Source organism: Primulina tabacum, chromosome 3 (assembly GCF_025594145.1).
Source record: "Primulina tabacum isolate GXHZ01 chromosome 3, ASM2559414v2, whole genome shotgun sequence".
Lineage (NCBI taxonomy): Eukaryota > Viridiplantae > Streptophyta > Magnoliopsida > Lamiales > Gesneriaceae > Primulina > Primulina tabacum.
In genome coordinates, this window is record NC_134552.1 from 43956088 (window position 1) to 43974619 (window position 18532).

The window sequence follows — 18532 nt, forward strand, 5'->3', positions numbered from 1 at the left end:
AACTATCTCAATTTTGAAAATCTATCTCAACAAACTATCTCTAGTTAAAGAAAAGTCGAGGGAGGAAAGGTCTAAATTCAACAACTGTTTGTAAATATTAGAATCAAGAGACGCTAGGTTGAATTTGAATTGAAATTGAAAGACATTCCAAACATCTATTATAAAACCAAATCTATCAATTCAAATACAATCTTTAGATAAATGACATTAAATATGAACCGAAAACAAACCAACAAAAAAAAAATTAATATTGTATAACATTAATAATTTCATTAACAAAACTTTCATTCATGTAAAAAAAGGCCATTACTTCAAAAAGCCAAGAATTCCGGCCCCAACTCATCTACTCAAATTCCCATCATGAAAAAAAACACAATTAGTTTAAATATAACTTTATTGCTAGATTATTATTAATAAAAAATAATAACAATACAACATATTATTGTAAATAATGTTGAATGCTAACGAGTAGTAGTTTCTTCAAGTGCCAGCATATGGAGTAGGCTTGGGCAGACCCTTCACAATGCCACAAAGCTGCTGTGCTTCAGGAATGTTGTACTCATCCCTCAAAGACTTTGCCGGAGACAGCACACTGAAGTACATTTGTTGTCCTAGATAGGTCCTCTCCCACATTTCCGACCTCAGGTTCCACATTCCCGCGTTGTCCAGGGTCGTCATCACGGCGGCCCACGAGTTCGGGTACACGTGGATTGTGTGCCTGCTCACAGCATCTTGCAGGTTGTACAGCTTCCTCTTGTCAGGGCTCCACCTCCCAGGCTCGATGGCCACTGCGAAGAATGAGTAGCCGTCCAAGTGCCACGTTTGAATCGTCTTCTCGTGGTTCTCGAAGACGATCTCCACGAAGTTCCTGAAAACAGCATTGACAACACTAGGGGCGACCACGGCTGGCCCGGTGGCTGCGGGCTCGTCCTTAACCAGATCGTACTTAAATACCTTATCTGACAACCCGAAGTATTCCGCGAGCTTCAATGGGGTCTCGGTGTTGACATGGGAGACACCGTTGATGCCGAAGCGTAGCTTGCCGTCGACCATTGACCTGGTGTTGGTTACCTTGATGGTGCGGGTGATGTCGATCTTTCCGTAGTGGTAGGAGCCTTGAGGGTTGGGGCGGGCAGCGCTGGCGGTGAGATTCCACCTGAATGAGCGGAACTGGTTCATCGACCAGGCAATGCCGGCGGAGTTCTCAGCAGGTGCTGGTGGGAGCACTGGGGATGCGGGGCCATTACCGTTGGCATAGCGAACCACGGATACAGCCACATCGGGGCGTCTAGCGAAGCGGCTTGATGCCACGAAGTAGTAGTCCTTTGGAGCTTGATTTGCGGTCACCAAAACAGACAAACATTGCCCGACGTGAAGGTCGATCGAGTCATACACGTTCTGCACGGTGTGGGAGCCTTCCAACTCGACAAGCTTCAAAGGATGGCCTTGGAGCCTAAAGTTGATGGAGTTTTTCAAACCAGCATTGCACACACGGTATCTATATGTCTTCCCAGGCTCCATGACAGCTAGTGGCTCCGCAGCAAGGTCACCAACCTTGCCAGTTTTTCCATTGATGACAATACCATCAGGCTTTCCGATGGAACGCCCACTGTCAAGAAGCCTTTTGAGAGTCTTGTGGCCTTTGTTATACCAATCTCCAAGAATGACAGAGAATTCGTTGGCAGGCATGTCGAAGGGTACCGGGATAAGGTCACGGCTGTGGATCTGGAGCATTCCAATGCCACCGGAAGCCCTCTGGAGGCCAGTAGTTGGGAAGTAGAAGTAGCTCCCGATCTGGTCCTTAACTTGGAAATGGTATGTATAGTTCTGGCCGGGTAAGATAGGACACATGGTTCCAGGAGTTCCATCTTGCCACGAATTCTTCCTCTGCTGGACTCCGCTCCAGGAGAGTAGCAATGGCTCATCCAAATAATTGAAAACGTTAACGACGATGTTGTTGTTCGATGTGCAGTTGATCTTGGGACCTGGGAACTGACCGTTGATGAGAATACCTTGCTGGGGAACGCCTAGAGGGGCGATGGTGCCGTAAGTGACTTTCCAGTCGAAGAATAGATATGGGTCCTCGGCCATAACCCCGATAGAGACGCTGAGCAGCAAGGCCACAAGGATCATTCTTGACTCCATGGCTTTTGCTTATTCGAAACTCGATCGGATGAATCTTTTCTTGTTTTATTTCGAATTTTTTTCGTATACGCAAACTCCAAGAAAATGAGGAAGAAGAAGGATATGGATCCGACTTCTTCCTGCAAGAGCTTGGAATATATTGTATGCGATGATTTTAGCTACGATTCAATGCCCTTTTATAGAGATGGAAAGAAGTTGGCTGAGTGGTTAAAAAAAGATGGATTATTTTCATCCATTAATCTCCATTCAAAGTTCAAAGGCATTCCTATTTTCGAGCCTTCGTTTCTTCCATTCATTCGGATACTTTTTTTTGCTCAGATTCAAGAATTACGGGGTATATGCATGTGCAGGCATATGTGAACTATCAACAATATATATACATACGTACACACTTGTGTGGTATGCATGATAAATCAATAATTATTGATATAATAAAAATAATTATAGTGCTCAAAATAATTATTGGTTGTAATAAGAAGAAAAATATTATTCATTAACTTATTTTTATTTCGAAGTTTTGAGTCAAGATGTTTCATTCTTATTTTCTATTATATTTATCTTCTTATTTTTTAATGTAACTAAAAACTAATTTCTTAATTGATCACAGTATAAAGTTACTAATGAAATTTAATTTTAAATTAAAACATTTATTGTAAATTTTTTTGGGAAAATATTTTCGTAAAAATATATTCAAAATAGAAACAAAATGGACAAAAAATAATTTTAATATCTCTTGTGTGTGTATAAAACAAATTGGATTCAAAATAATATTTTTACATTATAAATAATGAAGTTAGTTACAGAGTATGTATTAAATATTTTGTAAAATCATAATATAAAACTATAAAAAAATTACTTTTAATCAAAAAGTTTAATATGTTTTGTGTTTTACTTCAAGCTTTACAAAATTTTTGTTAAACAAAAAACATTACATCTCAGTGAGTATAGGAGTTTTGTGAAAATTAACTAAGCAATATTTTGTTTACCTTTTATAAAGAATTAGTATAAAATATAAAAATTGTTAGAGTATCGTTTTCTCTCACCCAAGACGCAGTGAAAGTTTATAATTTTTAGTTTCGACGTTCGAAACCTTCTTTGGGTGTCGTATGAATAAAACATTTATAGTGTATTTAGAATTGTTTACCTTTGGAAGAGACCACAAAATTTTTCTTCAAAAACTTCAAGATGGTCGAAACTTATGTGCGGGAGGCAAGGGAGAAAAAATTTGGTGAAAAATTTGTGTGCAACAATAGCCTTATTTAATATAACCCTAGTGAAATATTTATAGAGTTTGATTCATGATCACATCAAAAGTCCTTGTCCTATACTCCTATTAGGTTACTCCCATCAGGATTCTTTATTTTCATTAATTAAAATTCTAATGTTTAATATTTCAGGCAAAGTCAACTATTGATCATGTAATATATAGATACATATATATACATATATATATTTATTTATTTATTTATATCTCCATATATATATATTTATATTAATACATCTACACATATATATATACACATATGTACATGCATAGACATATATGCAAAATTAAATATTATTTCATAATTTATTAGTTAATTGTTAATAAATTAATTAATCTTTCTATATCCTTCTAAAATATTCCATGAGAATCAAGTACATATTATAGCTAGCCACTACTACTAATAATATTATTTAATTAAAAAAATTTAAATAAATAATTATGAACTCATTATAACCTCAATCGATGATCTGACGGGGTCGTTGTATCAATGATATAAATCTTGTTCATATAATAAAAATTGAAAATTTCGAAGACCAATAACATTCAACTTCTGAACGAAATTCCCCAACCAAACCCTCTCCTTTGCTGCAGCCAATACATCTATATATTCTCCACATCTAATTAGAAGTTATAATCAGTATAACATTCTAATTTTAATTCTCCACTCCCGCAAACCAAGAACAAATTATTAGTTCTTCTCAAGTCCTTAAGAATGTCCTTCGAGATTCAATTGATATTTTGTGAGGACTCGGGTTTTCGAAGCAAATCACGCAAACAATAAACATCAGGACTTTTAGCTCAAGCTTGTCAAATTTAAAGCTCAACAATTGGACTTCAAATTTCAGTTCAACATGTGTAATATCTAGCGTAATGGATCTCTAGACATCACAGAACCGCAAGGACCGAAGTGTAGCCGATCGGAGAAGAAAACTCTAGCTCATGAACTTGAAACTTTAGCTCAAAGAAGCTCCATTCTTATGTCTTAAATAAACCAAAATTTCCGGCAAGGGAAGAGCTAAAAAATTGGACAAATTTATTGTGCAAGAAATGACCTTTGAGTAAACCAAGGTGACTCTTGGTTGTAGATGAAATTTTGACTACTTGGGCTTCAAATTTTTAGCCAAGACCACCTCTTGGAGTGTCACAATTCATCCTACAAATACGTTCAAGTCTTTTTACAAATCCTTACACCAAAATTCTCTTAAACCACTCCTAAGCTTTGGCCACCTCAAGCAAGGAAGAGAGGCTACATTCGGCCATTGTAGTATTGTCTAGGTGCTACTAAAATCGTGACCAGGTGTTACTCAAATCGTGACAGAGGTGTTGGCCAAGTTCACCCGAAAGGCTGCCCGTTTTCGACCCAAGTTTTCCCAAATATCGATTAAGATCGAATCGTACATTTGTACCAAGGGTAAGTGGGCTTATGTATTGCTTTAAAGTATGATATATGATATAAAATTCGATTGATTACTGTAAGTTTTTATTTTGTATGCGTTACTACATGTTTTGCATCTTCTGCTAAGTTCTGATCCGTTCCATTCGTTTTGTTCTAATTTGATCTGTTTGAACCTCCTCCTTTGTTCCAAGTGATAAGTCTATTTGTTATGATTTGAATATTGGTGTATCAGGAAAGCCTATGAAGAAAAAAGACTTCAGAGGGAGCCTATTTATGAGAAAAAGCCTAGAGGGAGCCCGAATGCGGGAAAAAGTGTGGCGCCCGGTTTAGGGATTCATAATTATTCCCTTACTAAGTGTCACATTTTCTACAATATTTCTTTATTGAACTCCTATCTTTATTTTTACCATTATTATTATTAAAAAGATATTGTAGATAAAAATTTAAATATTTTCTACTATCATTAAAAGATTATATACAATATTTACATTCTTATTTCGAATATGTACAATTATTTTACAGCGTAAGTTTAACATTTATTTATAAACAGATCATCATAACTTTCAAATGTTCTTATTTCAGCTTCAGTTATTTTCCTCCTGTTCCAATTCTGGGGTTCCTATGTCTGGAAATTACAATAGACGAAAAAAAACAGAGGGTTAAGTCTTTGAGGACTCAGTGAGTTTAAATTAGTATATAGCTTTTAAATAAGTTAAAATAGCGATTCATCATAATTATGGATGAAGTAATAACAATTTAGATGTTATGAATGCTATGCAATGTTAAAATTACTAAGAATAATAGATAAATGAAAATTTCATAAATTAACATTGGTGGCTCTAATTGAGCACTTATAACATCATTTTACGAGCCCGGTGAACCATTCTCGGGACCGAAATATTCGGTGCGCGTTGTTCAGATTAACCATATACCCGGGACTTTTGACTCGTTGTTCATTGGACTCACTTTTCGGGCCGAAGCCACGTTGTCCAGTGGACTCAATTTTCGGACCGAAATCCGTTTTCCATGACTCCATTCATTAATGATATATCAATCCGTTCATAAATATGCAAGAAAATATATCAGTAATCGAAATGAACTGTGAATGATATTTGAACATTAAATAAATGCAATTGAAATTTCCAGGCCAAATGCCAAAGGCTTTAATAGAAGAATGAATAGTAATTTCTTCACCTGATAACTTACAGTTTAGGCTTGATTAGTAATCCGAATTGTTGGAGCAAGTCCTAAAAATATATTATGAATGATATTTATATGTTAGAGTTTTAAGTAAATAGCTGATCATTTTCAGATTATTTTTGTTCAAAATTTAACCCGGTTGATTTTACTTAAGTTCGCAAAATTCATATTAATTAGAAAATATTTCTAAACATTACGAAAGTTGGCCAAAAAGTCGGAAACCTAACCAGGAGGTTCGGCCACCGAATAACCGACGATATGGCGGCGCGTGAGGTACACGCGCCGACAGTTCCTGCGCGTGACTTGCCTTCCAGCGGCCACGCGCTGCCGGTTTTTTTCCAGCCTATATAACTTTGTAAGATCTTTAATTCTTATGTTGAAAGTATTTTCAAATTCCTATCCGATCAATACCAGATTTAAATATCGTTTTATGAATAACTAAGGTACTCTGGCATTGCGAAAATGTTAGTTCCGTCAATATTTTGGGACGACGGACGGTATGTATCTTATCTATGCAACAAGTGGTACAACTTTTGTGTTCAAGTCAACCTCTAGTTTGTTGTGTAGCTATAAGAAAGATGAGCGTATATTACCTAGCTTGAAACGGGATTCCGTTGCCGTTTTTCGGGATATCTTGGTTTGATTTTCTTGTTCTTGATTGATCCTTTTACATCACCTCCAGTGCTACATGGCATTAAGATATGAGGTGGATAGTTAGTGATTTTTTGGAATTTTTCGGAAAATGGTATAGATTTTTCTTCTATTTTCTTCTCCTTTTTCCTTCCTTTCTTCTTCCTTCTTCCGTTTCTTTCTTCTCTCTCTTCCGTTTCTTTCTTCTTTCTCGGTTGATTTCTGAATTTAGAATAAGAAGAGATATATATAGCCATGGATTCCATGTTTATCCATATTTATTTATTTTTATTTTTTTATTAAACTGAAAAAGATCATATTTATCCAAAACTTAATATTATTATATACTTACTGTGGGGACCCGGACGCTAATTCATTCCTTAATCGTCTTTAGAAATAATTCAAACAATTATAATAAACAGGGTCTAAATTTTTTTTTTTAAAATACAAAGCGGAAACGTAATGTAATTCGATTCAAATTACATATTAAACATAAACATACAAATCTTGTATTGTCTACAAGAATTTAACTAGGTTCAACTATATGGCAGTGCTGAATCCTAGGTTGCCTCAGAGCCCGGATCTCCACGCTATCTATTCCAGCCTCGTTCTTTTCTTGACCCTGATCCTATCCCACCTGTTGCCATGCACACATACAAACAAGACAACAGCCGGATAACTCCGGTGAGAATTATATTCTCAGTATAAATCATGTATACATGCAATCATAAAAACAATATAAAAGCATATAACAGATATGTCTAACATGTATTCAAATCAGAATATAAATCCATATCAAGAATAAATCCTATTCTAAACATGTACCATTATCAGGAACATAACTCATCCTGTACCATATTCAGGAACTTAATCAATATAACTCAATATAAATGTCAATTAGACTCATGACTCCACATTTAAGACTATACTCAATCCTAATCTAGGGATCCCGGATTCCAGAAGTTAGCATTCCCATATCGACCAAAGTAATAGAAAAGACTCCACTTCTATCCACGTCGATAGGGTATCGATCACCAGTAATAGAAGAAATACCAATTCTATCCACATCGATATGGTATCGATCACCAGTAATAGAAGAAGCTCGTATTCTATTCACATCGGTATAGTATCGATCAACAGTAATAGAAAGAACTCCGATTCTATCCACATCGATATAATATCGATCACCAGAAATAGAAGAAGTTATGATTCTATCCACATCGATACGGTACCGATCACCAGTAATAGAAGAAGCTCCGATTCTATCCACATCGATATAATATCGATCATCAGTAATAGAAGAAGTTATAATTCTATCCACATCGATAACCAAACATCCGGTGACAGACTTTGGCACAATCGCCAATACACTATCTTGTGACATCGTGCAATGTGCCCGTGGCGATCCCACCACTATAGGCACTTCTGTCACGAGACTACTCGTCTAATACCTGCTGTCTATAAATCAAGAGAACAAGTACATCAATCAAATCAATACAATAAGGTAAAGTATGTGATTTAGGGAAACTCGAGCCAACCTCACTCGAGTTGTGCAATCCCAACTCAACATTAATTTATACCTTTATCTTCTCGCTCTGACGAAGACGAAGTTCCGAAGTCAATTCTGTCCATTTCCAATCTGGCAATGACAATATCAAACATGCACAATATCAATATCTAACTCAATTCAATACATGTTCTAGTCAATACACAAATCACAACATAATCTGCTCAATGCCAATCGACATATGGTACCACAATACCATCTCAACCAATATCGAATCTGATCAAAATCAATTTACGGATGTTTCGACGGCATAACAATACAGTCTCGATAACCCTGTCAATCTCAACATCACAGATACAATACCAGAACTCATAATCAATATCGGTGCAACTCATAATTTCAATAACAACACCAATCTGATATCGAATCTCAATTAATCAATTCCAAAAATCATAACAATTACATAATCAGTCTGTTTCTTAATATGACTTCGATTCTATGATGTCTAACATGTCAAGAACATCATATGACGTGTATTCAACTCCAAAAACATCATAATTTCAAACGATATCTAAACGTAACAAAACTTACGTCCAGTTGTAGCTGTCGTCGCTAGGAACACGTTACTGTCCTTGGATTCAAAATCAGACGAACGGATTTCTCGTAAATCGAATTCTAAAATCAAGAAGTAAAACTTCCCCTCAATTCTCGATTTATCCTTATTAACGTATGTATGTATATATATATACATAACTCGTGCATGACAGAAACGTGGCATGTTCTTGTTCTGCATGACTCGCGCATATGCGCGACTCCGAATGGCGCATATGCGCGAGACCTACTGGTCTCCATGCTCGGCTTCGCAACTACTGGCGCATATGCGCGCCTCAATCCAGCGCATATGCGCCAAAGCTTCTGTTCCAAAACGTTGGCTACTGGACTGCTCGCGCATATGCGCGCACCCAAGTCGCGCATATGCGCGAGACCTACTGTCTCGGCATTTCCAATACTCGCGCATATGCGCGCCCAAGTCCCGCGCATATGCGCCGAACGTTCTGTCCGAACTTACAGCAAGTCGCGCATATGCGCGACGTCCTTCTCCGCATGTGCGCGACATTCTCTGGACTCGAGTCGTACCGATACACCTCCTCGCGCATATGCGCGCCCTATCTCGCGCATATGCGCGAGGTCCTCTGCCTTCGCCATGAGCTGCTCGCGCATATGCGCGTCTTTCTTCGCGCATGTGCGCGCAAGGTTCTGTCTACCTCGCGCATGTGCGCCCATCCCGTCGCGCATGTGCGCGAGGACTCTTTCTTGCTCCTCATTTTGATTTTCTTTCGTCTTTCCCGGTCTGATCCGTTCCGTCTATAATCATATCAATTATCACCAATAGATTATAATAATTATCGCCAAATCTTTTTAGATTAACCGGATAAATTTCTCGGGCCTTACATTTCTCCCCCTCTAAGATATGATTTCGTCCTCGAAATCACAGGCAATCAAATCAGATAAGGAAGGAATGTATAATAGATGTTACTTCTGAAAATTCATTCTATCAAACCATTCTGATAAAATTAATTGCAAATATTGGCTACAACATCCGTATATACCAATCAACAGCTCATATCAAATCAATATCATCAGCTGTTATCAAATCTGTTTATCCCAGTCAAGGATTTACTCAATCCTCGGCTTTAAATACCCATCGTCACTATCCGACGTCGGCATATTAAGTCGGTTCATTCGAAGCTGGTGTTCATCCTTTTCTGAATCAGCTTCATTTTCTTTATAAGATTTCTGCTTTTATCAAATTCAATCTCAGATATCACCGTAATATCATTCCCATTCAGCGGAAATCTGCAGTACTCACTGTACAATGTCTCGTCTGTAGCTATCTCAATACTCGTTTGATAGCTATCATTATACAATAATTCATAAAGTGACAAAACATCAGGTCACTAGTGCTAAAATCCAGCACTACAGTTCCTGGATATCCTCCAGTATCTAGTTAGTTTACTCCAACTATCCGTCAATCTATAAACCATAGATAAAAATAATGCTATACATTCTGCCAACAGTACTAAATCAACCAAAAATCACGGTATGATATAATTAACTCTGGCATTCAATACTATTTGACCCCTTTCTGACATATCTCTCAGTCATCTAGTCATACCTGTACGTCATCCTGTACAATATACATATGCAGATTTGAACAATCGTTCAATCATAACCACATCCTGGTACATTCTTGGCACAATTTCGGTAAGTCTATCACCAGATCCATATAAATGCACTCCTATTTCAATTCAGGAATCGATAATCTGTATAACCAATCTTCTGGTTTCTATCTTCCTGTCTTCATCTGTCAGCGATTTAGACATTTCAATACAAATTCTGACATAACTGATTTCATTTGTTTACATCCAAACTGTCCGTTCGAATTATCACATATCTCGTGTTACCAGAATAATACTGAATCCACTACTGTGTGCATCTGACAATACCTGTCATTTCAAATTCGAAATATCTGGTACAAACAAATTAGCTAATTATATAAAATAAAGCATTACATACCTGGTATTTTGATTAACATACTGTTCTGACTATCGAAATCAAGTTCTGAACAATCTGATCACTGTCCCAACTGTGCTACAATCAATCAGTATACTATCTTCAGATATCACAGACTCTGAATACAATCTGTTGCAATCTGGATTCATAGCCGAACAATTCTGTATTCAACAATCTCAGTTCCCAGAATATTCAATACAGATTTCAACTGTTCGATTCAATCAATCATACGCTGCGAATATATCAAAATATCATAGATAAAACGAGCATAAGATCATCAAAACACTTCGGAACACAGGATTTATCAACCCATACACAGAACTGAAGTATTCCCCAGATAAACACATAATCAGATGTAACTCTAACTCTCAGGCAGTAAATCTTCTAACTGACATTTCAATTCAATCAATATCATTCTGTACAGAAGTCTAAAATGAAATCCATACCTGATATCACATCAAGGCTGGAGTCACTCTCTCTGATATAAGACAAACCCGGAATTTCATCTGGAACGACTATAGCAACTCTCCTGCTACTGACAAATCATTCCCAGATAGGCTCAACTTCAGTAATCAACTGAATACATAAGGAATTACTCCATTCTTTGCGATAATCATCGAATCATACATAATACGGATATCAAGGAATTCAAAATCGAGAATCCTTACCGTATATCATTCGTTCATCGGTCATTTCAGGTCCGAATCTTACCATCTCCTGGCAAGAATCTATAGTAGTTCTGTACTTGTTAGCATATCAATATCAATAATGTATTCAGAATCAGATAACACAAGTACAACACAACCTAATTCAATCTCATTCCCTTTTTACTGCAGTACACAATATATCACAGAATTCACTGATATCAATTCCTATCCCCAAAAGGTACAAAGATCAATACTACAGTAATACAGACCCAGCAGGTATAACATATATCAATACAACTCAGTCAAAAATAATCGTAGGGAATGCATTAGTATATATCAATACATATGCAACATAATCATAAAAGATTATTACCTGCCACTATATCATCACGTGTGTCCTGGGTCTGTTCCTCGATCACCACACCCAGATGATTATGCTCCCTAACTTCTTGAACTGTTTCTTTCGAGCTTTCAGCAAATCTTGCTTCCCACTCGTACTGCCACTATCCAATCGGAGAGGGGATTGTTGTGTCTGGGGTTGCTTGCACGCAACCTTTCTTGTTGTCTAATCAGACTCGCCTCAGCCCTTTTTGCTTTATTCAAAGTATCAGAAAAATGGTAAGGTCGCTGCATATTTATCAATGCAACTATCTCTGAATTCAACCCTTTGATGAACTGCTCAGTTACAGCTTCATCATTCCCAGCTATCTGAGGAACAAAACGCAGTAGAGTAGAGAATTTAGCAACATATTCTTCAATATTCAGTTGGGCTTGTCTCGAATTCTCAAACTCTGCTCTTTTGTCCTCTCGGTACGATCCTGAGAAGAATCTTCGATAAAATTCAGCTTTAAAGACTTCCCACGTAATCACCGTACCCCGCTGTTCTAATACTCTTTTGGTTGTAATCCACCAACTCCTAGCGACCTCGTGTAACTGATTGGGCACCAGTTTAATTCTCTGTTCAATTGGATAATTAAGTGAATCAAACAGTATCTCTATATCATCTAACCAATTCTCACACTCTACTGACATCTCATTACCCTTCAGAATCGGCGGTTGAAACGACTGAAATTTCTTCAGCTGTATTTCCATCAAAGTTTCTGTCTCCTCCATCTGATCAGTCGAAGTACTAACCAATTCTAAAATTCTTCTGGGAGGGATATCTGATTACCACAAGGGTTAGTACCACATGAGATAAATCAATCTCAGTCCCTTCCTGATCAGCTTACCTTCTGATCGAGAATTGGTTCGGATTCATTTTATAATCAGACATATTACCAAATCAACTCAGGTATTCAGGTAACATGTATTTAAAAGCAGTAAACATCATATCATGCTAGCAAACACAATGTAATTCCACATTATAAGTAAATCACATGCTAGCAATCACATGCAGGAAAGAAAACTCAATCTACCCCGCTCACTCTCTTCTATCTCAATCTCAAGAACCTACAGTTCTGGAACCTAATGCTCTGATACCACCTGTTGTGGGGACCCGGACACTAATTCATTCCTTAATCGTCTTTAGGAATAATTCAAACAATTATAATAAACAGGGTCTAATTTTTTTTTTTAAAATATAAAGCGGAAACGTAATGTAATTCGATTCAAATTACATATTAAACATAAACATACAAATCTTGTATTGTCTACAAGAATTTAACTAGGTTCAACTATATGGCAGTGCTGAATCCTAGGTTGCCTCAGAGCCCGGATCTCCACGCTATCTAGTCCAGCCTCGTTCTTTTCTTCACCCTGATCCTATCCCACCTGTTGCCATGCACACATACAAACAAGACAACAGCCGGATAACTCCGGTGAGAATTATATTCTCAGTATAAATCATGTATACATGCAATCATAAAAACAATATAAAAGCATATAACAGATATGTCTAACATGTATTCAAATCAGAATATAAATCCATATCAAGAAATAAATCATATTCTAAACATGTACCATTATCAGGAACATAACTCATCCTGTACCATATTCAGGAACTTAATCAATATAACTCAATATAAATGTCAATTAGACTCATGACTCCACATTTAAGACTAGACTCAATCCTAGTCTAGGGATCCCGGATTCCAGAAGTTAGCATTCCCATATCGACAAAAAGTAATAGAAAAGACTCCAGTTCTATCCACGTCGATAGGGTATCGATCACCAGTAATAGAAGAAATACCAATTCTATCCACATCGATATGGTATCGATCACCAGTAATAGAAGAAGCTCGTATTCTATCCACATCGGTATAGTATCGATCAACAGTAATAGAAAGAACTCCGATTCTATCCACCTCGATATAATATCGATCACCAGAAATAGAAGAAGTTATGATTCTATCCACATCGATACGGTACCGATCACCAGTAATAGAAGAAGCTCCGATTCTATCCACATCGATATAATATCGATCATCAGTAATAGAAGAAGTTATAATTCTATCCACATCGATAACCAAACATCCGGTGACAGACTTTGGCACAATCGCCAATACACTATCTTGTGACATCGTGCAATGTGCCCGTGGCGATCCCACCACTATAGGCACTTCTGTCACGAGACTACTCGTCTAATACCTGCTGTCTATAAATCAAGAGAACAAGTACATCAATCAAATCAATACAATAAGGTAAAGTATGTGATTTAGGGAAACTCGAGCCAACCTCACTCGAGTTGTGCAATCCCAACTCAACATTAATTTATACCTTTATCTTCTCGCTCTGACGAAGACGAAGTTCCGAAGTCAATTCTGTCCATTTCCAATCTGGCAATGACAATATCAAACATGCACAATATCAATATCTAACTCAATTCAATACATGTTCTAGTCAATACACAAATCACAACATAATCTGCTCAATGCCAATCGACATATGGTACCACAATACCATCTCAACCAATATCGAATCTGATCAAAATCAATTTACGGATGTTTCGACGGCATAACAATACAGTCTCGATAACCCTGTCAATCTCAACATCACAGATACAATACCAGAACTCATAATCAATATCGGTGCAACTCATAATTTCAATAACAACACCAATCTGATATCGAATCTCAATTAATCAATTCCAAAAATCATAACAATTACATAATCAGTCTGTTTCTTAATATGACTTCGATTCTATGATGTCTAACATGTCAAGAACATCATATGACGTGTATTCAACTCCAAAAACATCATAATTTCAAACGATATCTAAACGTAACAAAACTTACGTCCAGTTGTAGCTGTCGTCGCTAGGAACACGTTACTGTCCTTGGATTCAAAATCAGACGAACGGATTTCTCGTAAATCGAATTCTAAAATCAAGAAGTAAAACTTCCCCTCAATTCTCGATATATCCTTATTAACCTATGTATGTATATATATATACATAACTCGTGCATGATAGAAACGTGGCATGTTCTTGTTCTGCATGACTCGCACATATGCGCGACTCCGAATGGCGCATATGCGCGAGACCTACTGGTCTCCATGCTCGGCTTCGCAACTACTGGCGCATATGCGCGCCTCAATCCGGCGCATATGCGCCAAAGCTTCTGTTCCAAAACGTTGGCTACTGGACTGCTCGCGCATATGCGCGCACCCAAGTCGCGCATATGCGCGAGACCTACTGTCTCGGCATTTCCAATACTCGCGCATATGCGCGCCCAAGTCCCGCGCATATGCGCCGAACGTTCTGTCCGAACTTACAGCAAGTCGCGCATATGCGCGATGTCCTTCCGCGCATGTGCGCGACATTCTCTGGACTCGAGTCGTACCGATACACCTCCTCGCGCATATGCGCGCCCTATCTCGCGCATATGCGCGAGGTCCTCTGCCTTCGCCATGAGCTGCTCGCGCATATGCGCGTCTTTCTTCGCGCATGTGCGCGCAAGGTTCTGTCTACCTCGCGCATGTGCGCCCATCCCGTCGCGCATGTGCGCGAGGACTCTTTCTTGCTCCTCATTTTGATTTTCTTTCGTCTTTCCCGGTCTGATCCGTTCCGTCTATAATCATATCAATTATCACCAATAGATTATAATAATTATCGCCAAATCTTTTTAGATTAACCGGATAAATTTCTCGGGCCTTACATTTCTCCCCCTCTAAGATATGATTTCGTCCTCGAAATCACAGGCAATCAAATCAGATAAGGAAGGAATGTATAATAGATGTTACTTCTGAAAATTCATTCTATCAAACCATTCTGATAAAATTAATTGCAAATATTGGCTACAACATCCGTATATACCAATCAACAGCTCATATCAAATCAATATCATCAGCTGTTATCAAATCTGTTTATCCCAGTCAAGGATTTACTCAATCCTCGGCTTTAAATACCCATCGTCACTATCCGACGTCGGCATATTAAGTCGGTTCATTCGAAGCTGGTGTTCATCCTTTTCTGAATCAGCTTCATTTTCTTTATAAGATTTCTGCTTTTATCAAATTCAATCTCAGATATCACCGTAATATCATTCCCATTCAGCGGAAATCTGCAGTACTCACTGTACAATGTCTCGTCTGTAGCTATCTCAATACTCGTTTGATAGCTATCATTATACAATAATTCATAAAGTGACAAAACATCAGGTCACTAGTGCTAAAATCCAGCACTACAGTTCCTGGATATCCTCCAGTATCTAGTTAGTTTACTCCAACTATCCGTCAATCTATAAACCATAGATAAAAATAATGCTATACATTCTGCCAACAGTACTAAATCAACCAAAAATCACGGTATGATATAATTAACTCTGGCATTCAATACTATTTGACCCCTTTCTGACATATCTCTCAGTCATCTAGTCATACCTGTACGTCATCCTGTACAATATACATATGCAGATTTGAACAATCGTTCAATCATAACCACATCCTGGTACATTCTTGGCACAATTTCGGTAAGTCTATCACCAGATCCATATAAATGCACTCCTATTTCAATTCAGGAATCGATAATCTGTATAACCAATCTTCTGGTTTCTATCTTCCTGTCTTCATCTGTCAGCGATTTAGACATTTCAATACAAATTCTGACATAACTGATTTCATTTGTTTACATCCAAACTGTCCGTTCGAATTATCACATATCTCGTGTTACCAGAATAATACTGAATCCACTACTGTGTGCATCTGACAATACCTGTCATTTCAAATTCGAAATATCTGGTACAAACAAATTAGCTAATTATATAAAATAAAGCATTACATACCTGGTATTTTGATTAACATACTGTTCTGACTATCGAAATCAAGTTCTGAACAATCTGATCACTGTCCCAACTGTGCTACAATCAATCAGTATACTATCTTCAGATATCACAGACTCTGAATACAATCTGTTGCAATCTGGATTCATAGCCGAACAATTCTGTATTCAACAATCTCAGTTCCCAGAATATTCAATACAGATTTCAACTGTTCGATTCAATCAATCATACGCTGCGAATATATCAAAATATCATAGATAAAACGAGCATAAGATCATCAAAACACTTCGGAACACAGGATTTATCAACCCATACACAGAACTGAAGTATTCCCCAGATAAACACATAATCAGATGTAACTCTAACTCTCAGGCAGTAAATCTTCTAACTGACATTTCAATTCAATCAATATCATTCTGTACAGAAGTCTAAAATGAAATCCATACCTGATATCACATCAAGGCTGGAGTCACTCTCTCTGATATAAGACAAACCCGGAATTTCATCTGGAACGACTATAGCAACTCTCCTGCTACTGACAAATCATTCCCAGATAGGCTCAACTTCAGTAATCAACTGAATACATAAGGAATTACTCCATTCTTTGCGATAATCATCGAATCATACATAATACGGATATCAAGGAATTCAAAATCGAGAATCCTTACCGTATATCATTCGTTCATCGGTCATTTCAGGTCCGAATCTTACCATCTCCTGGCAAGAATCTATAGTAGTTCTGTACTTGTTAGCATATCAATATCAATAATGTATTCAGAATCAGATAACACAAGTACAACACAACCTAATTCAATCTCATTCCCTTTTTACTGCAGTACACAATATATCACAGAATTCACTGATATCAATTCCTATCCCCAAAAGGTACAAAGATCAATACTACAGTAATACAGACCCAGCAGGTATAACATATATCAATACAACTCAGTCAAAAATAATCGTAGGGAATGCATTAGTATATATCAATACATATGCAACATAATCATAAAAGATTATTACCTGCCACTATATCATCACGTGTGTCCTGGGTCTGTTCCTCGATCACCACACCCAGATGATTATGCTCCCTAACTTCTTGAACTGTTTCTTTCGAGCTTTCAGCAAATCTTGCTTCCCACTCGTACTGCCACTATCCAATCGGAGAGGGGATTGTTGTGTCTGGGGTTGCTTGCACGCAACCTTTCTTGTTGTCTAATCAGACTCGCCTCAGCCCTTTTTGCTTTATTCAAAGTATCAGAAAAATGGTAAGGTCGCTGCATATTTATCAATGCAACTATCTCTGAATTCAACCCTTTGATGAACTGCTCAGTTACAGCTTCATCATTCCCAGCTATCTGAGGAACAAAACGCAGTAGAGTAGAGAATTTAGCAACATATTCTTCAATATTCAGTTGGGCTTGTCTCGAATTCTCAAATTCTGCTCTTTTGTCCTCTCGGTACGATCCTGAGAAGAATCTTCGATAAAATTCAGCTTTAAAGACTTCCCACGTAATCACCGTACCCCGCTGTTCTAATACTCTTTTGGTTGTAATCCACCAACTCCTAGCGACCTCGTGTAACTGATTGGGCACCAGTTTAATTCTCTGTTCAATTGGATAATTAAGTGAATCAAACAGTATCTCTATATCATCTAACCAATTCTCACACTCTACTGACATCTCATTACCCTTCAGAATCGGCGGTTGAAACGACTGAAATTTCTTCAGCTGTATTTCCATCAAAGTTTCTGTCTCCTCCATCTGATCAGTCGAAGTACTAACCAATTCTAAAATTCTTCTGGGAGGGATATCTGATTACCACAAGGGTTAGTACCACATGAGATAAATCAATCTCAGTCCCTTCCTGATCAGCTTACCTTCTGATCGAGAATTGGTTCGGATTCATTTTATAATCAGACATATTACCAAATCAACTCAGGTATTCAGGTAA

At 37.5% G+C, this 18532-nt stretch overlaps 1 protein-coding gene across 1 annotated transcript; it reads right to left on the minus strand.

Annotated features, from left to right (window-relative positions):
* Nucleotides 1–376: 376 nt before the first annotated feature.
* LOC142541092 (L-ascorbate oxidase homolog) lies at nt 377–2289 on the minus strand. The gene has a single exon (XM_075647656.1). The coding sequence runs from the start codon at nt 2143–2145 to the stop codon at nt 481–483; it is 1665 nt and encodes a 554-aa protein (XP_075503771.1). The 5' UTR covers nt 2146–2289; the 3' UTR covers nt 377–480.
* Nucleotides 2290–18532: the final 16243 nt, after the last annotated feature.